The following is a 27584-nucleotide window of genomic DNA, read 5'->3' as shown; positions in this document are numbered from 1 at the left end:
AAAGTGTTCAACATATAAATGCATGATTCGTAATGCAGCCTTAATCAATGTGATTTAGAGTGAAATTTTATTAAGAAGAGATAATATATTAATATTTAGTACATTTATTAAATGACACTCGCAAATTTGTACCTATATAAGTTAATGTATAAAATATCTTATGAAATGTTTATTTTTGTAATTAGCGAATTATCAGTGAAATGAAAAATTTTTGTCACTGAATGAATTAATTAAAAACAAAACTTTTGTGCTTTCTATGAAACTATTATCAAATAATTGCACAAAAAAATAATTTATTGCAAGATATTTTATAAGTACACTGAAAGTTAATATTTTTTTTTTCTATATTTATATTCCATAAGTTATTGTGCCATTGATTTCATGTTCAGAATTATTCTATGAAATAACAATATAAAATTAAATTAAAATAATAATTTTAAGTTTTAATAGGTACATGATTTTGCTTTATATTTCCTGTTATTTGAATCCTTATACATATATATTAGCTTAGATTATATATATTAGATTAGATTAAGTTAAATAATTAAATATTTTGTATCATTTATTTTTATTTTCTATAAATATGATAAAGTACAGTTATTATATAAAAACATCTATATTTATGATTTTAAATAAAAATTAAAAAAAATATTCTTTTTTGATATTAACATTGAATAACCTAATTTTTTTTTAAAATAGATGAATCTTTTTTTGTAAGAGATTTCTTTCCTTCTAAAGCTTTCTCTCTCAATTCATCTTCCATTGCTTTGTTAACTGTTTTTGTTATCATTTGTTTTAATTTATGTGCTTCTTCAAATTTCTTCTTTTTAGGCTGAATTGGTGCATCTATGAATAAAAAAATTTAAACTTTATATGAATAAAAATAAATAATTTTGTTATTTATAAAATTTATAAATTTACGAATATTAATAAAAGTAATTAAAAAATAAAATTTAATAATCAAATATAGTCATTTATAAATGAAATTAATATATATTACTTACTATTTCGTCGTTGAATAGCGAAATTTTTCTTATTTTTATTTTTTTCTTTTACTGTTGATGGTAATTTTGTTTTTACTTTTAATTTACCTTGGGCCATTTTCTATATATTAATTTTATATTAATAATTAATTATATTTATGTGCACATTTTATTTTACTCTTATAAAAAGCTAATTTCTTAACTTACCTAACCTAACCTTTATTTTATAGAAAAAAAATACTTTCGCAATTATACGAAAAAAATGATTAAAAATCTATTATATATCTTTACTTTATCTTAGAAATATTTTACCTCATTTTCGATTTATCAAACATAAAAATTTATATAACGAAAAAAAAAATTTTTAAGTCAATTATAATATCATAAGTTGTTATAATAAAATAAATATTTTTTATTATAATACAATTATTAATAAACCAAATATTTTAATAAATTTGTAATATTTTCATTATAAATTCAAGATTTATATATCTAATGCAAAATTAATTAAGTTCGTATATTGTCTTTAATAATTTACATATAGCATTCATAATATATTTTTTCTTATTGCTTTCATCAGGTCGTTTGATTTTTTTTTTATAAAATATTACATTTAAATTTCAATTATTAATTATTCAACGTAAAAGAATAGAACGAACAAAATGGCTTTATCTAAACCTAGAAATTTAATTCTTCAACTTACCAGTGCTTATTTTGAGCGACTTTACACTAGCCCAGTGAAAACTAAAGCAATTACTAGGTATATTGTATAAACATTAATTTAATTTAATTTTTAAATTATATTTTAGGAAAATATTGTTTATTTTTTCAGTTGTATTATCGCTACTCTTGGAAATTTCTTGTCACAAAAAATTTCTGGTGTAAAACACCTTAATGAAGATAGTTTACTCGCATTTGCTCTTTTTGGGTAAATATAAGTAAATTATAGGTTCAATTTCTTAAATAAAACTACATATTTATAATTCGATATTCCATTAAAAAATATTTTATTATGTTGAAATATTATCTATTATTTATAGGTTAATCTTTGGAGGTCCACTTCCTCATTATTTTTACACATATATACAATTATTTGTAAGAAATCCTCTTATGCTTTTGTTAGTAGAAAGATGTTTATATACACCCTGTTACCAAGCATTAGCATTATACATGCTATCTCTATTTGAGGTATGATTTATTAATTTATACATATTAATTTATTTTGATTGCTTGTATAATTTTATGTATTGACTTATACTATTAAGTATACTACTATTAAGTTAAATTATATATTTAATTTTATTTCAATAATTTGAATTGAAATTTTAATAGGGTAATACACATAAAGATGCATGTAAACAAATGAAAAGCTTATATTGGCCAGTAATTACTGCAAATTTAAAATATTTAACATTACTTCAATTCATTAACTTAAAATATGTTCCACCAATAGTAAGTTGAATCCATTAAATTTTTCAAAATTCAAAATGCTTAAGATAAAATTATATATTCATAAATTTGTAGAATTTCAAAAATTAATATATATTTGATGATTTTAGTTACGTGTTCTTGTGGTAAATCTTATTGGTTTCTTTTGGGCTATATATCTTGCACAGCAACGGAGTAAACAATCAAAAATAACTGGAATAAAAAAATAATAATATAAATTTAGTGCTAACATTTGTTATTAAATATAAAAGAAATGATTAGTTAATTGGGATCCATATTTGGTAAGAATAATAATATATTATAACTGTAAATAATTTCATTCTTATATTAAAATTTTTAATGTATTATGCTATTATTATATATTATATATAATTTAAAAATTGAAATATATTGAGTTATATATATTGAATTAGATATCATCTATAAATGTATAAAGATATTTACAAATAAATTTTATATGTTTTGTGAAACAAAAAGGCAATTTTTTAAGCTTTTTAATTTAATCACACAACAACAATACAGAGTATATTACAGATATAATCAGAATTTCATTTCAACGATGGTAACATTTGATGGCTGTAAATTATGAATAATAAATATTAAAGTCAAGAGTCATGGTGTGCAAAATATAACAAATTTTTACTCTCATCTATTCATATAAATAACTTCATATTTTATTAGAGTTTTATAATGTAAAACACAAGTGATAAAATAAATTTTTTAGTTATTATATTAATTCTATAAAATAAGTATTGTATGATAACTATTTATGTTTCAATTTTATTTCAAAGATATGCATCATGACAAAATTAATATTGCATCGCCATAACAATTGACTATTTTTTTTTTAAAAGTGAGTCAGTCATTATGCAAGAGCTAATTCTACATAGTTCTCCTAACTATAAACAATGTAGACTTCTCAAATATGATTTTTTAACCCTATACATATATTTTCAAGACTTAACTTTGAATAATCAAGACTAATCTAATTATGTCTTTTAGTATGCTGCCTGGCTTTACAGCCAAAAAAAAATTTTCTGACTAGTATTCAGGTAAATTGAGTATTGCCAGTAAATGAAACTTTAAAAATTTAACATTATTTTTATACAATTTTCTTATTTTTAAAATTGATAAATACTAACTATTCGTGATATAAATAAATAAATAAATATGTAAATTAGAAAAGAGACATATAAATAAATAAACAATTTACTGAATATTTAATATGTAAAATAAATAGCAAATGAGCAAAGTGCTACATTTATGCACAATAATATCTATATACAAAAGAAATATATAGAACATTGCACTAAAATATCAATTATTACTTCTTTGAAAAATTATAATATTAATTCGTACGATGTTCTAGTATTTTAATTAATGGAATGTTTAAAATTTGACTAGCTGATGTTTGTATAACAAACAATTATATGATTAAATAATCACGCGGACGCAGAACTACTAAAGTAGTTTTAAATGAATTTTTAAATAATAAAATTGTTATTTGAATAATGCGAGATCTCAAGAAGCTGTAATCAACAGTTCATGATGCTTATAGTCACCATTGCCTTCTTATTGCTGAAGTATTTAGACATATGTAAATCTACAAAAAAATGTCATGAAAACTTCATGAAAACTAAAAACTAAAAATTCATGAAATCGTGATGCAATTCAATGATATGATGATAATGTACTTTTAAAAATAATTATATTATAAAATATTGCATTGCGTATTAATATTATTAAAATATCTCATCTGATTACCTTTGCAACTTTTTTTAATTTTATTCAAAAAGATTTGCAAAATTTAAAAAAGAAGTAATAGATAAATTTAAATCTTTGACTTTTTTTTTTAATAATAAATTTATCCTAATAATAATCAGATTAATAATAATATAAATACCAATCTGTAAGTACATTAAAATCACTCTTTCCTAATTCCTAATTAAAATAAAAATGGAACAATAATGTTAATATATTAATACTGAAGCTGATGATATCATAATGTACTATCATCAGTGAGTATTATTAAGTTACGAGATCAGACATGTAAATGCATATTATGAATTTACAAAGACTTAAAGATCATGCACTATTTAGAATGGCGTATTTTCTTTGTACCTATTTGATACAAAAAAATACATGAAACTTTTTTTTACATTCGTGCCAATTTTCAACAAACATGATTTAACATGAAAAAGCATCAATGGATCTTCACGATATATGCCATTCCAAATCTGACACATAAAAGGAACGTCGAGTAATTAAGAATCCGCTTAATTGATTCAACGTGTGTATGATGGACTTCGACTTGGAGAACAACTTGATCGATGACTTGGACTTGACCAATTACTATGTCTGCTGCTATCTGAACTACTCGGTGACGAAGGTGGTGTTGGAGTAGGTCGATGATATGGAATTGGTCGTTTCCTGGCGCTAAAATCAATAACTGTCAATATTGTGATCATCGCAACATTTGTTAATATTCAGATAAATATGTTATTTTTAAATAAATTAATATTATATAAAAAAATGTTAATATATAATTGAAAAAAAAAAAGAACATGCGAAATAAATCATGCAATGCAACAAAAATATCATGCAAAAAAAAATAAAAATGCGTTACTTACCTTATTTTTGACTCTGGTAAAGGAAGGCAGTCAATTAAAAATGATTCACAACGAACAAAAATATATGTATATCGAGAACTAAAGAAAAAGGCTTGCTTTCATAGCAGTAAATACATTTTATTTGTGACTGACATAAAATAAAAGAGAATTTCTACTGTAAATATTTAATTTACAATAATTTATAAGGAAGATACACACATGCTACTTCTACACAATATTTGTAGATTATCTTAAGCGATTACATACAAATGAAAAAGGGGAAGAAAAAATTATACAAACATAAGTATACTTTACTGACTTGAAATAAAATTCGTATATCGGTGCGATAGAGTAAATATACGATCACTTTATATAACACAAATAATGGAGTTCACTGATCGAACGCATTTATAATGTAGAAGTTTACGTGTGTCAATAATAGTCTTTTAGAAAATTACTGAAGCGATACTGATAAAGTTGCAATGTACTATAATATTCATGAATAATTATTATTAAATGACACGGTTTTTTACGTTTATACATAATTAATTATAACTAATCTTTAATGCAGTTAAATCTGCGTCATTCTTTTTTTTTTTTTTTTTAATTTACTTATTATGAAAATAAAATTGATGTGATATGCATCACATGTTAGCTACTACATTATAATTATGAGAAAGTAATAGAAACATCTGTGCGAAGCCATAACTTTATCTTCTATGTCTGTCCCTCGATCTGTCCCTGTAGGACATAATACAAAATGGCATTAGATTAATAAATAAAAAAAATATATTCATACGAATCGTTGAAAACTTATCGATATCGTCGCTTACAAATTGTTTGTTGAATTTTTTAAAGAAATCAATATTTCAATCGTGAAAAAGGCACATCAATAACGAAAAAATAAAATAAAATCAGAAATAAAAAAAAATAAATATTGAAAGAAGATAAACATTTCTACAATCGATGCAACGATGTGGGCTTACAAAATTTGGCATGGTGCGCTGTAATTCCTGCGGCTACGATATCGAAACTATTACGTTCTATAATACCTACCTTGTAATACGACGTCTATCTAAAAAGCTAGGTGAGCCGTGACGTCGAGGTATCGACGGAGAACGAGATCTGCTAGAAACAGAACTGCTAGACGTTGAACGAGAAGACCTACTAGAAACACTGCTTGATGATCGGGATGAACTAGAGAAACTTCTGCGACTATGCCTCGAACTAAATATAAAAAAGGATTATATCAAATAAATTTATTATAAAAAAAAATAAAAAATATATATATTTTACAGATTACTTATTTACCTTAAAGAAGAACGTGAACTACTCCTGCTATGACTTCTTTTTTCTTTATCTCGTGATATCCTAGACAACGATCGCGAACGACTTCTTGACTTCTTAGAAAGTGATCGACTTCTAGATTTTTTTGATAATGAACGACTACGCGACTTTTTTGACAAAGATCTACTTCTAGATTTTTTTGAAAGAGATCGACTTCTAGATCCTTTTGATAATGACCTCGTTCTACTTCTGGATTTTTCCGGAGAATGAGACGAAGATTTTTTTGAACATGATGGAGATCTAGATATGGAACGTTTCGATTCTGAAGAAGACCTTGATCTGCTTAATCTCTTTGACCTCACCGGGGATTTAGGAGATTTTTTGGATCTCGATGGTGATGTTGAAGACCTATGTCTAGGAGATGTTGATTTTTTACTCCTCGAAACAGAGCGCGATTTCTTGTCTGTAGAAATAGATCTTGAATGTCGCTGAGGCGATCTGGAAGACCTTTTTTCCAACGATACAGATCTTGTGTACGACTTGGAAGGCGATCTGGAGTAAGATTTATCTCTTGGAGAATGCTTTCTAGAAACAGGGGAACTCTTTTTTGAAGCGGTTGGTGAAACAGATTTTTGCTTCGATTTATTATTCGTAATCGGAGGTGGAGATTCACTTGGAGAACGCAACTTTATAGTAGTATCTTTGTGAGAAATAGATACAGGCGGTGAATGTGAGGATGATTTGCTCTGTGACGAATGTTTCCTTAAAATAACTGGTGAATTCTTCTTGGAAGTACTTGGAGACTTTGATCGATGATTAGTTTTAGCTGTCACACTCGGTGATCTTGATTCTATTTTATTTATGGCTGGTGGCAAAGGAGGAGGTGACTCACTAGGAGATCGTATTTTTATAGCTGCTTCTTCTCTCGTTAATGGCAATGCTGGCGAAGGTGATCTGCTAGATACTGGGGACTGAATAGTAGGTAAATGAGATATAGGTGATTTTGACTTAGACTTTTCTTGTATAGGACCAATAGTATTTTGTACTATTTTGGGCGGCTCATTTGGTAAAGCTATATCCAATATATTATCTTCTTTTTTTTCAATTTTAATTTTTGTAGGACTTATTACCTTTTTTCCAAGAGTTTCTCTAGCTTTTGCAGCTAATCCACTCTGCAAACGTTTCAAGGTATGCAATTCTTTAATTTTTTCTTCATCTTCTGCTTTGGGTTCATCATCTGCTATATCGGTTTCATCCTCACTCGAAGAACGCAATCTAACTCTTGGAGTAATTGTTCGCAATTTTCTGGTTTTGGAGTTTGATCGAGATTTCCGTTTGTTATCATGGTTCTTTTTTTGATCTCGTTTTTTATTTTCTTCTAATATGTGTCTGTATCGTTCCGGATTTTTTCTTACAGGAGAGTAGCTCAAGGTGGATCGTCTAGATCTACTTCTTGTTCTACTGCGACTTCTACGACGTTCTCTAGATCTTTCCCGTCTATCCCTCTGTCTCCTAGGCGATCTTGATCTCCGTCGAGAATCAGATCTTCTACGTCTAGGAAGAGGTGACAATCTCCGCCGTGATCCATAACGATCATACCTCGATCGACTTCTACTTCTAGATATAGAATATCTGTTATATCTCCTCGGAGATCTCGAGATTCTTCTTCTTCTTGGTGAAGGACTAATTCGTCGTGACCTTGAATATCTTCTTGGAGATCTTCCTCTATCAACCTTACTTCTTGATGGTGATCTATGTCGTCTTGGGGGAGGACTTTTGTGGACAATTGGTGATTTATCCTTTTTCTCTGGTACAATTTTTTTAACAGGAGAATCTTTTCTTTTAACTGGTGGAGTTTCGTTTCGACCTTTTTCTTGTTTCTTTGGTGAACGATTTGATCGAGATTCTTTTGTCGTATTCTCTGTCTCATCGTTTTTATTTTTTTCAACAGCTTTGTCATGTTTCATAGATTTCTTCGGCCTCTCTGGGGAACTAAATATTGAATAAATTTATATAATATAATATATAAAATTACTCTCTATGAAAACAATTGTATTTCAAAATTATTTAATTTACCTATCTGACGAACTCTCAGATGACTGATGTTTCCTCTTGATGGCTATTTTTTTCTTCTAGAAGAAGAACAATATGGATTATTATGTTAGACAAAATTATCTAGTGAACACCGATCATGCATATGTACTTGTCAGTAGGATAAAAAAAAAAGAGATTATATTTATTCAAAGATTCTCTGGAGTCTGCTCATTCACTCTAGTACAATATGAATAAAGTGTTTTGGTCGGAGATTAAAATGTGTTCAGAAAAGAATAAAATTGAGAAAATAAAAGTTATAAGTTGAAATGTGAATATTATGTATACTTTAATATTAATCTCTTTGCATTGCACCTAGACCAGAGAACAAGCAGTCTCCTATTTGATACTTTTTCATAAATATGAAAGTGCTTGACACAAAATGAGTGAAAAGGCAACAACAATCGCAAAATTTTATATGAATAAAAAAATTACAAAATTATTATTACATTGAGTAGCGGCATATCTGGTACTCACTCAGGGAATATATCCTGTCAAATGGCGCTGATAATTACAAACAATACTGAGATTTACACTTTTGAAATAATGACTGTTAACTTGAAATCAGATAAAAATCTTTACAAAATCTTTACAAAAACAAGCAATGAATCATGCTTATTCAAAGTTAGGCAGCAACACAAAATATTTTATAAAATCCAATGTTCAATTAACAACTAATAGGAGAAAAATATGAACGGAAATTAAATGTCACATGCTCCTGTTCCACGTGCTAAAGTATATATATATATATATATATAAATATATATAGTTATATATTTATATATATAGTTAAATATGTATATGTATATAGAAATAGAGAGGAAGATAGAATTTTTTCGTATTTGTTTCCTTAGCATCATTTTTCCTACCTCATGCTTTTCTTTTGTCTCTGCTTTGGCTTTCTTCTTCTTCTTTTTCTTTTTCTTCTTTGATTCAGTTTCGGAAGAACTAAAAACATAATTAATTATTAAAAATAATTAATTATATTAATAAATTATATTAATAAATAAGTGTAATAATTAGAAATGATATAAAAAATTTTTAAAAATTTAATTACCTGCTATCATCTGAAGCTTCACTAGAATCACTGTCAGAGGAACTAGCCTCAGTCTTCTTATGTTTCTTCTCCTTTTTTTTCTTTTTAGATTTTTCTTTCTTTTTGCTAGCCTTTGGAGATTCCGACCTAGGAAATTCATTCATAGTTATTCTAAATGTTTCACTGAAAACAAATTTAATTTTTTCTTTTTTTTTTATTAATAATATTTAGTTTTTTAATTCTTGCAGTGGACGTCTTCCTGTCGACAAGTGCATACCTTGTGCTGACAATAAAGAAAGCTGTAGTACAATGTATCCGTGTGTGAAACAAATACTTTATTCTAATGATACAAGCTACCTGTTGCTCTCAATATATTCGATTAAAAAGTAACAAATCCGGAAAAATAATAATTGAGAACGCGATGAAATTTTGACGAAATTTTTGCATTAATCTATCTCAGCATCTGGATAAGGTTTTCAATTAAAAAAATAGAAACTAATTTATACTGATATATATGTATATATGTATATGTATAGGAAATGCAGTGTGTATTTTTTTGAATACATATCAATAAAAAAAAAAAATAAATATAAATATATAAAAATAAAAAAATAAAAAAAAATAGAAAAATTATATATATATTTTTCAATTTTTCACTGCAATCCTAAGTAAATTAAATAATAAAAAATATAAATACAACGATACATATACAGGTGAATGTCACAATATCGGGCTATAGCTAACAAACCGACTACATAATCACTTATTTGAAAGATTTGGTTTTTTATAGAAAATTTTGCGAAATTTTTTTCTGAATAAATCAGGAATAAAGTATATTATGTAAAACCACATCTTTCAAAAGTTACAAAAGACGATTATACAAAATATGAGGAGTATTGATATAATATGGGATTAGCATTACCTTGATAACCATCGATAGGGACGGACTTGTCAGAAAAAAATAGAGAGATGACATTAACAACAAGCTTTATCGATAACAACAACAAAGATAGAAATGCATGATTTACGCGTCAGATTATACGTTATTTGTTTAAAAAACCCGAGTATATTTTGTATATATTATATGTATATTAAAGTAAATGTTTGCCTATTTTTTTTTATATTATTGCATTTTCTTTAAATAAAATCTTATTAATTATTAGTATTATATTATATGAATTCTAGTAAAATAGCAAACATTTACCTCTAATTATAATACCTAAGACAAATACCTAAAAATATAGACTCAATTATTATCTTTTCTTTTTTTCTTAATGCAGAGATTTTATATCATTTTTTATTTTTGCAAGTGCTTTTTATTTTTATTTATTTATTATTATTTTTTTTTTTTGAAAGTAGACGCGACGACCACACTTACCTACTGAGCCTACTGGGTAGGCACTCAGTCCTCCTCAGTTCTGTTTGAAACAGAGAAAGGTGTATGGGACATGAAATAGTAGGTGAGTCATGAGTCAGTATCTGACAAGAGGTGTGTAGTAAGCAAATGAACGAGTGTGGAACTTGCGGTAAATGAATAATTAACCGGGGGGAGGAGAGGAGCTACTACAGGGGGATGTCCGTTCGGTCTTGAAACCTGGATTCATGTATATTTTTTTCTCATATAGCGCAATAATATTAATTTTTCTGCTTAATAATCAAGCTACACATGTATATCATTACATTGCACTATAATATAACACAATATTAGGCACTATCTCATTACTACTATACTATAGTATGCTGTAGTATACCTTTATAATACTATTGATACACTATAGTATACGATATATTCAATTTTTTAATATATCATAGTACAATATAGTAATATAATTATTTTAATCTTTTTCTATCTGTGCTTACATTATCTTCTCTATTTATTTGCAATTAAATTAAAACGAATCCAGCCTTCATTGACCCGTGCACCATTACGTTGTCTTTTACCTTTCCTTCTTGTGCTTCTTTCCCTTTTTTTTTTTGATTGCACTAGCGGACCGCTTTCGTTTCTTCTTCTCCGGAGCGGACGTTGTGTCCGGAGCTGGACTTGGTGTTCGTACTAGTTCATACACTTTGCTCGCTGCTGCTCTTGCTTCAGCCTCGCGCGCGTGCCTCTCCGGATCTAGGCTACTTCCTTCCACGAAGAATTCCGATATGCCAAATGCTTCGCGTAGTTTTGCATTTTTTTCTTGTTGCGCTTCGGCAATTTGGTGTGTCTCTCGTACACTAAAAAAAAAATACACATTGCATGTCATTTCGCATCACACAAATTATAGGTTTAATCAAGTGATTAATGATAAAAATTAATAATAAAAATTCTTGGATCATTGATCAATTTTAATAAACAAATTAAATTATAAAAGAAACATTTGTCGGATATTAAAAATCCCTCTATAATGATCATCATATAACAATCGAAACTCTATCTAGTAAATCATATGCAAAGAACACATTGACCCCGTGCATCGAATACACCAAACTCACACATAGACCTAGAAACACGTGGTCATCGAAAATGTCGTTCGAAAACCACATTCGAAAAATATTTGCTCAATCTTCAAGAATTCGAATCTTTCTCTTTACCAATGAATAACTTGTCATACAAGGTAAAAAAATTCGATCAATGTATAAAAATAAACACCGCCGACGAGAAAGGGACAAAAACAGATTACATGACCCGATTTCAATATTTTAATCGAATCTTCACAGGGAGTGGAAAAAAAAAAGAACTCGTACCGCGTCGAGATTTTCACCGTCATTGTAGCGCGGTATCGGCGCGGTAACACCTCGATAACCGCTTAATTATTGCCGAATTTCGCAATGATCCATAGAGCGTGTAATGAGATCCGGCAAAGAAGCGTAGAGATGGTAGGCAGCGTGTTCTTCGATGTAGCGGCGGCGAACTTCGATGGAACTATCCGGACAATGCGACAAAGCAATGACATAACACCGAAGAGAGAGACTATACCTAATAGTAGACTAGGAGAAATCGAGGTAGCCCCTCTTCTACCCCGAGTGAAAAGCAGTAGCGGTAAGCGAGGCCGGGGTCGGTCGAGCCACCCCTACGCCAACGCTCGAGCGCGGATCAATACAATCCAGCTGTTCTCTTTTCTGCTATCCCTTTCGCGCCACTACTTGCTACACGCTCGAATTCAACACTCGACTCGCGGAGGCATCGTTAAACGGAGATCAACGAGTGGAATTATTTTTATTTTTTTTTTTCTTTTCATTCTTCATTTCTGCCACCCCTTAACATACTCTTTTGATTAAACAGATAGATTAGAAATAACAATTGATATTGCGTGTATAATTAATCAAATGTCTTGTAATTGCTGTTTTAGAATATTAAACTCATTATTTTTTCTTTTTTATTTTATTCCTTTTTTACTGTTGTTGAAATTAAATTTAACTTTATAAGATTAAATTTTCATCAAATTTATTTCTTGTATCGTAATTTCGAAATCAGAATTTCGATATTCAGATTTGATGTGTTAAAGGGTGACAGTTGTTTACAGGGAAATGTTTCCCTTTTGTGAAGGATTGAGGGTCAACAATGTGAGTCATCCCCATACAGAATATAAAGAGAACATTTGCTGTTTTAATCCCTCGTTGATCATTTGTTTTTTTCTTTTTTAATTTTTTTTCTTTTAAATATTCATTTAAAAATTTATTTATATTGATATTTTAAAGAAATTGTGTGTGTGTGTGTGTGTGTGTGTGTGTGTGTGTGTGTACACGCGTGCGCAACAATATTTTCTTCGATTCTAGCAAATTGCGTGCCATTAAAAATATCGAATATGCATATACAACAAGTAAACGATAATCTATGATTAGAGAAATTCAATTCCGATTTAATTCCTTCTCATAGATATCCGTAGTTAACTCAGAGATAAACTTAGAAAATCTAACTTAGAAATAAAAATATTTTACATATAATAACTCATTAATTTCAATTAATTTAATTTAATTTAAAATTATATCAAAATTTAATAACAATAGTATAAGAATAAAAAAATATTATGTTAAAATGATTCTCCCGAATAAAAAATAAGATAAGATTAAAAATACACATTAAAAATTATATATTCATTATGCAAAAGAAAGAAGTTAAAAATTGTTTGTGATAAATTCACCTGACGACGGAGCGCATGTTGCTTCGCCGTCCGGCGAGGAGGTGGAGTTGTATGCGCTGACAACAGCAACAATGCTGTCGCATCTGCAGTTGTGTACGTTTCTTTCCATTTGCTGCTTGCAATTTTCGTTTTCGCGATCGTTTCATTACTTTTTGTCTATCCAGAAAAAAATTTCCTCTCCATAACGTTTCAAAAAATGCACGGCCATCAGCCGGACCTCGTCCTCGAGCTGGTTTCAAAGGAGTTATCGTCACAGACATAATCATTCCTTGAATCTAAAATCCACGATGCCAGAATTCTCTTCTTCTTTTTAAATTAATAATATGGAATGAAAATTTAATTTCTCTGTAAAATTAAATTCTCTTCTCTATTTATAAGCATAACGTTTGTTGATCCCTTCATAGAAATAATCCTTGATAATCCTTTTTTTTTTTTAGTTTTCTTTATATCCTTTATATAAATGTCTCCAAATTATATATCTTAATATATCTGTCATAAAATCTATAATAATATATTACGTGCCATATATTCCAATATTATTATTAACAAATTGTTTCATCTCGTTTAGTAGTAGTAATTTTCTGGCAAAATGATCAAACTATAGACTTGAATAATTAACGATTGGATAATTAAATGAGCGTTAAGCACGATCGGCCCTTAATTTAAAGTGCTAAGGAGCTCTGTCGGTCGCACGAATAATTCAGATGCAGCTTTATCCTTCTTAGGGCAGGCTTTAATAGTTTAGGCGGTTGGAAGGAGGATGAGGATTGAAGGCAAAGATAATGGCTTCCTTCCCTGATTATACCAGCATCGTATTCAAATGCTCTGCTATCCTACCAAGAATAATCATCCGGCGGCGATGATAAAAATGTTACTCTTCATCTTAGCTTTTCTTTCTTCTTTTATTCTCTTTCTTCCTATTTTTTTTTTGTTCACGAAAAAAATATTTTGTCGCTCTATCAATTGTTTCTATCGATAGTAATTAACATTAAAACAAATTTCTTTTTAAAACAATATAATTTTTTTATTTCTTTTTATTTGAAATTATTCGATAAGTCTTTTTCTATTAATCTCTTTTATTTTTAGTAAATTTTATATAGTAATGTATATATATATATATATATGTATTGTTGTATAGACATATATTTTAATGGCTTGTGTAAGAATATAGGAATATATTATAATTTTATTTTAGCTATATTAAGGAAGACTTCGTATCAGGCACACTATAGTTGCTACACTTCGACTCGTACACTGAGTGTATCAAGTCCAAAGCAAGACATCTTATTTAATTATCGTCGATTTGTCGACTTGGAGACACATGGATTTTTTATAAAAAATTTTAAGTTCTGTATAAATTTTCCGACTTCTTTTTTTCAATCACTTGAGATATATGCAGATTATATTCTTGTAAATCTTCAAGTCGAAATCATTTTTTTTTATATTTGATCTTCTATATTGTTTTTTTGATTGGCAAAATTTTAATTTAAAGATGTTCGTATTTTTATGGAACATGTGCGTGAATATTAATCAGTACGGAGATTCAATTCAATTGTTAGACGAACACAAAAGATTTCCCTTCTTCTTTCAAACTCAATCTATGTACTTTATATTACACTTAACACGATGATTTATCACTTATTATTATTTAGAATATAATATAATATAATATAATATAATATAATATAATATATATGTGTATATATATATATATACATATATATGTATATATATATACAATCATCTACGCTAATGGAAGACTTTTGTGATTTGCTTGCAAGTATATCACGAAACTGTTACATGTTCCCTCCTACTTGGTCTCTTTTTTGTTTTTTTTTTTGTTTTTTTTTTTCTTTTGATTATTAGCCGACGATTCGTATACTCGACGAAAGTCGACGCCACGTAGCGTCGCAACGCCGGTCCATCCTCGCACTGAGGTGGAAAGAGTAGAGTATGAGAGATGCTGGAATAGAATTCTCCCTCTCCCTGCTCGACCCTTTACATATCTCTGTTTCTCTTTCTGTATACCTCTGTGTCTCCCTCTTTTCGTGGGTGGCGCCGGCGCTATGAGATACGTCGATATCGGCCGCGTAACACCTCTGAAAGCTGACTGAAGAGAGAGAACGTAATGTCTCCACCCTCCAATAATATTGGGTTTAGCGGGAATCTGAGCTACCGATTAGAAATTGCTTCTGTTCCAACATTGCGTTTATACACACTCGATTCACTATATTAGATTCAAATTTCGAAATCTTTCATAAGCCAAATCTAAGAATTTTTGAATACACGCGTTTTAAGATATAAATGAATGAGTTTGGATTAAATATTAATAATTTTAATTGTAATTTCTTCATTATGCTAAATAAGGAGAAAAAAATTAAAATAAATTAGAACTTTCTTTTTGTAAATTTTTTTAAATAAAATTTTCTTAGAATATTTATAATTTGAATATTTTGAATTAGATAAAGTCTAATATTATTAATATATATAATTGTTTAAATAACTATGAAGTTGCATGCAATTTCATATTATAAAATTGTTTAAAAAATGCAATTTATTCATTTTATTTATTTATTTTACNATATATATATATATATATATATATATATATATATATATATATATATATATTATACAGAATTAAAAATTAAAAAAAGAAAAAAATAAATAAAAGAAATATACTTACTTTACACGGCCAAATTCATCTCTAGATATTGCTGGTTTAGTGTCAGTTCCCATTAACATGGATCTATATGATTCTACTTTTTTTGTTACTTCTTCAGATGTAAATCTATAAAACATAATATAAAATATAAAATAAAAAATAACTCTAATATCAGTTTAATCATAGCGAGTTAAGTTAAGAAATATATTGCATAGAAAAAATTGAAGCCAAAGATAAATTAAATCCAATTAAAGTTCAAAATCTCATTTAGTATTGAGTACAAGAGATCAATGAAGCTTTATACTTCTCTTTATATATAACATACACAATTTTTTAATTTATTTTCAAAAAAAAAAAATTCTATTTTTGATGATATTATTATAATATCATAATAAAAAAAGAAATTTTATATATAAAATTATTAATTATTTAAAAATTAAGCAATTATGATTACAATAATAATAAAGAAAAAAATAATAAAGAAAATTATATATAAATATTATAAATATATTATATATAAATATAATATATATATAAATATATTTATATATAATATTATAAATATGAAACATATATTGTTCCTTACCCCTGTTCCTCTAAAATATCTGCTAATTCTGCACATTTGACTTCAACTTTTCTTTTTCTTACATGATCTAAAATTTCTTTATTAGGTTGCTTATTAAGTTGATCTAATTTTCCTTCATCAGTTTTATAAGTAACTTTATCTTTTGTTTTACGTATAATTGCCCAATTTCTTTGGACATGTCCATTAGTTCCAGAACCTCGCGGTGTTTGTAATCCAATTCCATTGTACATTTTGTATACCTAGATAATAACATATAAAAAAATTTTAGAATACATTTCAATGCCAATAAATATTTAAAATTCAAATTTGTATTATTTGATATGTTTAATAGAAATATATATTAATAAATTTTTACAAGTATCATTTAAATTATATATTAATTATATTTGTTTAAATTACATATTAATTAAATAACTTATTATGTCAAGATAGAAATTTTTAAGATTAAACTACAAAAAAATCTCAAACAAATATTATTATATACATATATTTTTATTAAGTATAAGAAACACAGAAAAATTTCCATACATAATAGAAATGTTAGATTAATAAATATCTTGACAATAAATGACAGTAAGTATACAAGAGACAGATTGGTTACATTTAGAAACCTGAATAAAGATCATCTTTATTAAAATTATAAATTATATTAATAGAATTTCTTTGAGTATTTAATTTCAAATTTTAAATAAATTGCAATGAATTAATTAGCAATACAAAATGATTAAACTTATAACTTTGTAGAGAACGAGAAGGTAGGTTAGAATAGAACACGTAAATCAATTATCGATCCGGTGAACGCTGCGCAAATTTCACAATTATACACTTTGCATTATTAAAGAATATTACCTTTACATTAGTGAAATCACTGATAATCTTATTGTGCCATCCACACAACTGTCGATTTTTGAATTCGTTTCAAAATGAAACAAATTAACGAAAAACACAACCAGCACCACGATTTTTGTGGCGTTATCGTTTCATGCGGCAGCCTTGTAACATGCCGTATGATGGCGCCACTATTATATATGAGCGTAGAACTTAAATAATTGTTTTGTATATTTCACAATTGGTTTGAATTTTTTTATTATATCTAAATATTTAGTTGAATTATATTAAATAATAAGCTTCAATAGTATTAAAGATAAAATAACATTTATTTTTTATATTTTATCCTTCAACACATTCATAATATTAAGAGAAATCTTGTTTAATTGATTACATCAATTTATGTAAATTACATTGCGCAGTCGCTTTTTCTTTCAAAGAAACGCGCGAAATTAGCTGAAAACTAAGAATCGATTATTATGAATCGATGCACGTGATATGTATAATATGGTATAATATATAAAATTTATATTATCATATAAATTTATATGTTTATAAATTTAATGATAAGCAATATATTTATTTCATAAATAATTTTATTGACATTTTAAAAGAAAAAATAACATTAAATGATATGTTTATAACCTTCAACATTGAATTTATGTTATAACGCAAAACAAAAATTATTTCTAAGGAATAATGGAAGTTAGCATAGGAGACGTAGTAATGCCTGGTGATACTATAAAAGATATTACAATAATTAACAAAAAAGAAACGATTATTTTAGGACCTGGGCTTCGTCGTGAAGCTGATACAGTCTTTGCATATAAAGCAGGTATATTAAAGAAAACAGAACCAGCTGTATATTATGTTGATAGTTATCAGAAACGGTAATTAAAATCTATTTGAATATAATTTTTTTATCATTTTTCACTACAATTTATAAATAACAATATATATAGCATATTATTTCTTATAGATATGTACCAAATCGTGGAGAACATGTAGTTGGTATAATAACACAAAAAGGTGGTGATATTTTCAAAGTAGATATAGGTGCTAGTGAACAAGCATCTCTTTCTTATTTAGCATTTGAAGGAGCTACTAAAAAAAATCGTCCTGATATTCAAGTTGGAGATCTTGTGTTTGCTAAGCTTTTAGTTGCTAGTAAAGATATGGAACCTGAACTCGTATGTGTAGATTCACATGGTAAAGAAAAGAAATTAGGTGCTTTAAGCTCTGAAGGCATGCTTTTTACTTGTTCCTTGAGTCTTATCAGAAAGATATTAAATCGTAATTCACCATTATTTAAAACACTTGCTCATAATCAAGCATTTGAAGTTGCAGCTGGTATGAATGGTAGAGTCTGGGTCAAAGCAAGGACTATTCAAGAAACAATAGCAATAGCAACTGCTATTTTAGCAGTAGAATATGCTCCACCTAATGGTATAAAAAAACTATGCTCTGATATTGAAAAGACCTTACTTTTAACTCAATCTGCTGGTATAGATTAATTGTAATAAAAAAAATATCCAATATTACGTATGAATGATTATTTATTGTATTAATATTTTTAATGATTTTTATAAATAAATCAATATGATTTCTTATATGAAATATGATGATTATAATGACAACCATTGTGACAACCATTGTGATAATGATATAGAATTAGAATTATATAGTACATACATTATTAAGTATGCTGGTCATGTATACCTCTATGATAATACATGGTATGTAAATATTATAATTAATGAATACTTAAAAAAAATATATTAGAATTTTTTCTGATTGCAATTTAATATATTTAGTACATTTATTCAATAAATAAATTAATATATAAAATAATATAATAAAATAATACAATTAATACATCAAATTATTTTCATAATATTAATATTATAAGATAATTCATTCAATTATTTAAATATTTTTATAAACATTTTTAACAACTATTATAAAAATTAACAAGATATAGCAGTCAATCAATAGTTCATATTTGATGATTGCAATCAGTATTTAGGTGAAAAAGTGACTAAATTAATTTGTTCTATTCTCTTTGATATGTAACTAATATTTGTCTGATTGTATGAAAGCTAAATATATGTATATTAACTAATGAGTATCAGCCATTCAAGCACAACCTTGACTTTCTTTATTTTTTCCATAAAAATACTTAAACAATTTTTAACCCAAGCATTTATATTTTTGTATTTTTATCTTTAATGTAATATTTGTACGTGATGGAATGTGCATTGTTCATAGTTCATAAAATAAACCATGAACATATTGATATTAGGAAAATTTTTTTTTTACACATTATGATAATAAAATCAATTTATATGTTAGATTAAAACTAAAAATAATGCTGATTTAGTACGAACAATATGCATATAGAATTATTAAATTTTTTAATTTGAAACACACACACGCGCTCACAGATAATAAAATTAATGTAAATAAAGTAAATTAATAAATCAATCGTATTTAACATTTTATAAAATATGAATAAAATAGAAACAAAACAATAATGCGAATACTATATACAAATTTCGATTCTAACATGTTTTTGTTTTTTCGATTTTTTTACAAAATAAATAATCGTGTAAAGAAATTACCAAAAATATTTAGCTAATCTATAACTGAATATCGTATAATTAATACCAAGATTAATACTTATTTACTATAACATTATTTATGGAGATATTGTTTAAATCTCTTTTATCATCACTTAATATAAGGATGTTAAACTAACATTATTAGTCTAGTAGGTAATGATACGACAGATGTGTAGTTTTTACAAAAAGTAAAAGAATTTAGAAATGATTAGTATTTACAAATATGATTTGTAAATACATATATAATTTAAAATCTCATATAATAAAATGAGTTTTTTTGTAAAAAAGAGTACAACAAGCAATTTGAAAAGCTTTTTGTAAAAACTACATACTACAAAAATTTCTTATTCTTCTCACATATCATAGGCAAGCAATATGTATGTTAGGGACGATTCATGGTGCTACCAGCAACCATTATACTATTCTATAGTATTGTGCTGTACTTAATATATTTCATATGTGAAGTAAATATATTAATGCAATATATTTTACTACAAAAGGTATAATGTTATGCACATGCTTAATAGCTTTGTATTTGTATGATTATCAATGCAAAAGAAAATAAAATGAAAGAAATAAGAATTAAATGAAGAAAAGCAGTCTTGATTAGAAACAGATTGAAATTTTTTTTATCAATTTTGTATAATTTATAATATAACATAAAAATCTGCCATTATCATTTTAATTATAAATTTAAGTTTACACAAGTAAACTTTGTGATGTCTACTTCATAAAAATATATCTATTTTACATCATTATAATCTTTGAACATTTTTTTATATAGGAAGATAAAAACATTGTATGATAAAATTTAACTTAATAATAAAGTTTGTTAATATCATAATTGATTTTAAATATTTAATTTATAGAAAACGAATATTTTATATAATATTAAAAAAATAATGATTATTTAATTAAAAAATCATAATTATCTTACTATTTATCTTGATCTTAATGATATTATTTTATTGATTGTATTTCTAATATAATTAAAATTATTTTATAACTGTTTCTATAGATAGATATGCAAATCTATGGTATACAATGGCAGAATCCTAAAATCAAAGGATTAAATTTTATTATTAATTTTCATAGCAGCTGATAGTTATAAGAATAATTTTTCATTTTATATATCAAGTAACATTTATACTTGTTTTTTTATCAGGCTTTACCACATTATTAATGCCGCTAAATGCAAAATCTATGCCTTCACCAGACAGCTTTGATAGAGACAGTTAAATATTTAAATTACAATACATCTATTGTTATATATTTCAGCAGAAATATATATTTATATTTTTCAGAAGAAACAAGTGATAGTTTGAGTGTGCATGATAGAATAAAGAGTCATGTTTCAAAGTAATATGATGCATTATTCTTTTAAATAAAGAAAGAAAAAATTATTTTCATAGAAAAATAATATTAAAATCATTATTAGTTTGCAAAAATATTATATTGAATAAGATTTATAAATATGAAGATTATTTTATGTAATTTTTTAAAAAGAGAATAAAAAACATGACTCTTCTAAATGGAAAGAGGAACATGATATTCTACATGAAATACTCTTAATGAGTGTCTACTAGATCACTTTTGAAGCTCGATATCATAGCACAAAATTACCCAAATATATGAATATGTAGATAAATATTCATCATTGCATTTCAGCATTATTATTAATTTATATAAAAAATTGTCTTTGCTTATAGCTAAAATATTATGATGCCTCGGCTATATAAATATATATATATATATTTATATTGTTATCATTATTGTTATTGTATTGTTTTTTCATTAGCGCGTATATATACCATTCACAACACAGAGTGCATAGTACGAAGCCGAATTGAATCTGTTCATCCCTATAAAATTATATTTTAGAGAGGAATAGATCACAAAGCTTCAATGTAACAACGCACAACCAATATTTATACAACCTGCGTGCACCAAATTGCTTTTTGTCAGTATCTCTTACATTGACAAAAGCAATATTTAACTTATATAATTATTTTAAGTAGAATTGTTAAGGTATTATGTTTCTTATATTATGAGCTTTACTAGTAACACATGAAAGACTAATAGACACGAGAATCAATTTCCACAACCATTTCCACATCCATCACTTAAGGTGTTCTAATCAAAATTAATTAACAAAAAATAATAAAAGAAGAATAAATAAAATTTATCTTCTTTCCTGAGAAAAATTTCATTTAAAAAAGTAATATAATTATAAATGTATTTTATTTGTAATTTTTAAGAAAAGCCTCAACACTAAGCACTCATTATTATTATCTTTATATACTTTAATATACTATACATAATGATGAATTCTGATATGGTACTACATGTAAATTGTGGAAAATAATTATATATTTGTTTGTACAGGAAGAACTTTTATCAAAATCATCAACCTTATTGATTGACTAAGTTAAATTTTGTATGCAATTTGAATGAGATGATATTTCTCATAACAAATTAATATTTGGAAAAGATCTATTTCAACGATCGATTATTAAACTTGATTCTATCAAAGATGATATCCAAAATATTTTAACTTATTCTATTTTTTTCTATATTTATTACTAATCTGAATGGAATAAATTTAACCAAATGTATGAAGTTTATGAATAATTCTTACTTGCTAGATATTATAATGAGTTTTTAACTTTTCTAAAAAAGTTTATGTACTGAAATTTATTGTTCATCGGAATTGTGCCATTTCATATTTGTTAAAATTTATTTTTGATGAAATTTGATTTTATAGCTTTTTATAATAGCAGTGAATATTGCATTTGTTATTAAGGTAGTGCAAAAGCATGTTGAAGTATTAGACATATTTGAATGATCACATGCAAAGTTAAAAATATGAGAAATATAATATTATTAGAAAGAACATAAATATAAAATGACTTATAATTATATATGATTTTTATACTATATATTCTCTGATTCGCAGGATTTTTCCAGAAAGAGTATATGGTGCATTAATTTTTATAATATCAATTATTTTGGAAGAAAATATTATCTAAAAAAAAAAAGCATTCTTATAATAATAATAAATAAAAAAAAACTTTTATAAAGACACGCAAAAGGAACTTTTTTACCAATGACTTCTGCACACCTTAAAACGGCAGTAAGCAAGCCTTTACCTTGTATTTGACAAAATTTATTTATTGAATGATTGAATATTGAATGTGTTGTTAGCAAAAATCTTATTTCCTGCATGATATTGTCCATTAAAATTTCATTTTCATTAGATGATAATGGTTAAAAATAATTGTGTAAAAAACATGTTCATGCAGGATATAAGACAAAGATTCATCACTTAATATTAATGTCGTATGATTTTAGTTTCTTGGAAATTTTGTCTTTTGTTCTTAGAATTACAGTCTTACTAAGAATAATCTTTTTTTTTTCGGTTACAGGAGTTCTTGAGTTTAAGCTCGATTACTGAGCAATAACATTGAATTTTAATTAGAACATCCTGATAAACATTCTCAAAAATGCTACTTCATTTCACAAAACCTAGCAGAGTCTTACATATGCTTTGAACACTTTACATTGTATTGTAAGTGAAAAATTTATTTCCTTAGAATATTCGAAGTTTATGATGTATCTCACGATTTTTTGACTATAAACATAAATTTCCTCTTTGCATAATTATCATCTTCATCGCATATTTGAGTCTACGCTTCGTAACATTTGGCGAATTCGAGGCCTCTTATAATTCCAGTTACTTACGTTTAAGGTGACACATAAATTGTGCTCAAGCCACTTGTTAATAAAAATTAGCCACAGAAATCTAAATATTTAATCGCTAAAGTCGCATAGGTTGCACAACGCTATTATTGTTTAAGCGTGTAGTGGTTTGGTTATTAAAATTTTCATCTTGTGGAATATGTTCTGTTCTTTCGTCGAAAAATCCTGGATTCAGAATGATATTTGGTACAAGTTCAATCACTTCCTGCTCCTCCAGCTGCGCTGCAATTCGGGAACGGAGATTAATTTTCATTGGCCTAGATCATGAGTTATATTAGCTTCTACCCTCTCCCTTTACCAGTTGTTTGCAGGGCCATAAATATTTAAAAATAAATTATATTATATTGACAATTAAATATCCTACATTTAAATCAAAAAAATTCTATTTTATATATAATAGAATATTAATCCATAATGAATATTAATCCTTTTATATATGTATATAAATATTGCTTACCCAGCAAAGTTAGTTATGTTATCTTTAATCTAAGTTTTTATAGTTAAAAATGTAACTAATAGCATATAATATTATCTAGGCCATAATGCTCTATAATACTATCACAATACTTTCTATTCATGACACTAATCATTCTGCATAACATATTTTATGCAAACCACCAAAGCTTATTAATTTCATATATAATAATAGAAAGTAAGATACAAAATTTTTAATATAAATAGAATAAGTTTGGTGGCTGATAAAGTCCATTCATAAGTTATAGATTTCATTCTTATAAGGAGTAAGAAAGGTGCTACTGACAGGCAAACTGTATAAACAGATATAAATATGTTACAGATTAGTGCCTTATGTTGTAAAGTGTTTTGTGCAAAAGTTACAAAAGTGTTACTGTTTTAAGTCAATATGGATAAGAAAATTTATTAAATACTAGTAAATTTTAAAAGTTAAACAGTAGAAAATTCGTTAAATGCTAATTTGCAGAGCGCTTGCAGTAGAAAAATATTAGTGAAAGATAATTGACACTATATTAGAATAGCATTAAATTGATTAAGAAGAAAATAGCTGATGTAAAGAAAGCTAGAGATCAGGGCCATAGATAAGTTAAGTGGTTAGTGATGCTATCGTTTCTGCTGCAGATTTTGTCTTCTAGATAATTATATTATATTTTTTCTAGATAATTATATTATATTTTTCAAAATTAAATGATTTAGCATATTTCATAATAATTTATTTACATGGAAGGAAATGTTTCATCAGCAGAAATAAATAGCATGAAAGAGAAAGAGTAGAAGCGAAAGCTTTTAGATAAAGTTACCAGGAAATGCTTACAGGGTACTTTGCACTCACGATAGAGGAGGTAACAAGTACCTATACCAAGAATCATAAGTGTACCCATAACTATGCCTACTGCTGCCACCCAGACACGAGTATCAAAATTTTCTACACCTGCTAAGAGATGTCTTGCAAGTTCTGAAATAATTGTCAATTATAATTAATAAGCTATAGTATTCATTTTATATAAATATTAATGTTTACATGCAGAATTATATAAAAATACTAAGTTCATATTATATACCCAATTCTTCAATACTATGATGAGTATGACCATCAACTTCAACAATGTCTCCTCTTCCTAATTGATTTGTTGCCCACACTCGAAAAGAATAGGTAGTGTTTGGCACCAAGTGATATACATCAATTTGCCTCTATAAAATTATTATTTTAGTTTTAGAAAATTTAGTTGCATAAAAATGATTTCTTTTCATTAAAAGAAAAATTATTTACAGAATTTGGAGGAATGTGCGTTGGGAGAATAGGCTTCCAGTCTTCTGGTTTTTCACCCTCATTCGGTTTAAGACGATATTCGGCAGTGAAATCTATGATAGGATAACCACCTGTACCAACTACTTCCCAAAGAATATTTGCCAATATTGTTGATGGTTTAACCCATACATTATGTAAAGCTGGAGGAGGAGCTAAAAAAATAATAATATGAATATACAAAGTTTTTACAATTACATTTACATTTAAATAACTTACTTCTAACTTGTACATTAATTCTAGTTTTAACAGCATCATGATCATCATCTAAAGTGCATGAATAGTTTCCAGCATCATGTGCACTAACATTAATAAGTTCCAAAGCTCCATTAGGCTCAACTTTTAATCTTTCAATTTGTCCATCTTCTCGTCCTTCCCTTATCCACATGACCCCAATGGATTCTCCTGTTTGTGGCAGTGCATCTTCTTCTGCACATGCTAATGTTAAATTCTGACCTATATCTACGGCCACAGATCTTACTGGCACTAAAGTTGTTGCTTTGTGCCATGCTAAACATTATAAAATTATTAAATTAACAATATTAATTAATTTTAAATGAATATTTCTGATATATGTTGCAATATAATTTTATATAAAGATATGTATATATTTTATATAAAGATATTTTTTATTTTTTCTAGTAATTCTAATATTTATTACAAATAAAATTATATATAATTTTAAAATTATAAATTAATATTATAAATTATATATAAAGATATATTTATTAAAATTTAATATTTTTTATATATTATTATTATATATTAAATTTAATTATTATTTGAAAGATGAATCAAATCAAAATATCAATATCATAATTTTATTATATATATAATAAAACGTATTTTAAAAAAATATGAACATTGATATATTTTAAAAAATTAAAATATATCGAAATTAATGTATAATTTTTATTGAAAAAAATAAACAAAAAAATTAATCAAATTCGAATACCGAACACCGAAGTCAATTCATTATATTTAGTGAATATATATATATATATATAATTTTATAATTTTATTTAATTTTATTATACATTATAATTTTATTAAAAAAATCATTTGTATTTTATAACTTTTCATGTATAATGTAAATCTAAAAAATTAAATACAAAATTACGATTGTTGTGCTATTGTATTATTAGTTTTTATTAAATCCTTCAAGAATACAAGAATGAAAAACATAATCTGTCAGGAAATTGAGATACTTGTTAAAATTTGCATAACTCGACCCTGAATCGTAACGATCGTGCACTTAGCCCGATTTATATGATGCATGTATACAAGCACACAAAGACCGAATGTATAGTATTGCATTGATCCGCAGGTGCATTTATGCTTGCAAAATTTTACTACTTACCTGCCAGAAAGAATATCAGCGTAATAATTCTATGACCAACCATTCTCCCATATTAGATGATCTCGCATAGATGCATACAGAAACGTGTTAAGGATTTTTTCTTAGCCACATCTCTTGATCGATTTTTTTTTTTTTTTTTTTTTTTTACTTTTAAATATTGTTCAGTACGCGGGAGCTGTCAAACTCATCACGCATCGCGGAACACCGCCCGTCCGGCGCTCTTTGGATTTTATTGAGTTGCTGTTAGCGCACTCTTGTGGTGATATTGCAAACCTTATCAAAAAACAGGATTGCAACTGCATTAAAACTAGAAATAGTAGTTGCCGTCTGTTTAAATCTGTGAAAGGACTGTGAAATAAAAATTAATGTAATGATGGAATGATATAAATTTAAAAATTTAATA

At 26.6% G+C, this 27584-nt stretch overlaps 5 protein-coding genes across 9 annotated transcripts in view; 2 read left to right on the top strand and 3 right to left on the bottom strand.

Moving 5' to 3' along the window:
* Positions 1–610: 610 nt before the first annotated feature.
* LOC122719114 lies at positions 611–1825 on the bottom strand. Its single transcript, XM_043944676.1, has 3 exons — positions 1687–1825; positions 1005–1104; positions 611–846 (listed from the first exon to the last, which is right to left on the bottom strand). Exons 2-3 carry the CDS (start codon positions 1099–1101, stop codon positions 680–682), a joined length of 264 nt encoding a protein of 87 aa, XP_043800611.1. The 5' UTR covers positions 1102–1104; positions 1687–1825; the 3' UTR covers positions 611–679.
* Positions 1527–2824, top strand: LOC122719113 (peroxisomal membrane protein 2). The gene is made up of 5 exons (XM_043944675.1): positions 1527–1743; positions 1816–1911; positions 2024–2171; positions 2316–2435; positions 2543–2824. Exons 1-5 carry the CDS (start codon positions 1646–1648, stop codon positions 2639–2641), a joined length of 561 nt encoding a protein of 186 aa, XP_043800610.1. The 5' UTR covers positions 1527–1645; the 3' UTR covers positions 2642–2824.
* A 345-nt stretch (positions 2825–3169) lies between these two features.
* On the bottom strand, positions 3170–17802 carry LOC122719107 (serine/arginine repetitive matrix protein 2). Of its 4 annotated transcripts, none has more exons than XM_043944660.1 (10): positions 17683–17802; positions 16834–17072; positions 16269–16373; positions 11397–11675; positions 9477–9602; positions 9289–9367; positions 8405–8460; positions 6353–8320; positions 6098–6268; positions 3170–4868 (listed from the first exon to the last, which is right to left on the bottom strand). In XM_043944660.1, exons 2-10 carry the CDS (start codon positions 17061–17063, stop codon positions 4718–4720), a joined length of 3165 nt encoding a protein of 1054 aa, XP_043800595.1. In that variant the 5' UTR covers positions 17064–17072; positions 17683–17802; the 3' UTR covers positions 3170–4717. The 4 variants fall into 4 exon arrangements, with proteins under 4 accessions (XP_043800595.1, XP_043800596.1, XP_043800599.1 ...); XM_043944662.1 differs by lacking the exon at positions 3170–4868 and adding an exon at positions 5159–5782; XM_043944661.1 differs by lacking the exons at positions 16269–16373; positions 16834–17072; positions 17683–17802 and adding an exon at positions 13583–14627.
* A 267-nt stretch (positions 17803–18069) lies between these two features.
* Positions 18070–19466, top strand: LOC122719109 (exosome complex component RRP40). Its single transcript, XM_043944666.1, has 2 exons — positions 18070–18551; positions 18641–19466. The coding sequence occupies exons 1-2, from the start codon at positions 18361–18363 to the stop codon at positions 19173–19175; spliced, it is 726 nt and encodes a 241-aa protein (XP_043800601.1). The 5' UTR covers positions 18070–18360; the 3' UTR covers positions 19176–19466.
* Positions 19467–21240: 1774 nt separating this feature from the next.
* Positions 21241–27584, bottom strand: part of LOC122719123 (protein sidekick-1) — a 12056-nt gene continuing 5712 nt past the window's right edge. Inside the window, exons 2-7 of one of the 2 annotated variants that reach the window (XM_043944692.1) lie at positions 27182–27529; positions 26041–26331; positions 25786–25976; positions 25577–25706; positions 25330–25470; positions 21241–24258 (exon numbers count right to left, since the gene is read on the bottom strand). In XM_043944692.1, the coding sequence (XP_043800627.1) occupies positions 24236–24258; positions 25330–25470; positions 25577–25706; positions 25786–25976; positions 26041–26331; positions 27182–27224 (819 nt within the window). In that variant the 5' untranslated portion in view covers positions 27225–27529 and the 3' untranslated portion in view covers positions 21241–24235. Of the gene's footprint in view, positions 24264–25329; positions 25471–25576; positions 25707–25785; positions 25977–26040; positions 26332–27181; positions 27530–27584 lie in introns of both variants that reach the window. The other variant, XM_043944691.1, reaches the window with a different exon arrangement.

Source organism: Apis laboriosa, unplaced genomic scaffold, assembly GCF_014066325.1.
Source record: "Apis laboriosa isolate Shangri-la unplaced genomic scaffold, ASM1406632v1 scaffold703_cov156, whole genome shotgun sequence".
NCBI classification, from domain to species: domain Eukaryota; kingdom Metazoa; phylum Arthropoda; class Insecta; order Hymenoptera; family Apidae; genus Apis; species Apis laboriosa.
The sequence above is the reverse complement of the archived record's forward strand: the minus strand, read 5'-3'. Positions and strand labels throughout refer to the sequence as shown.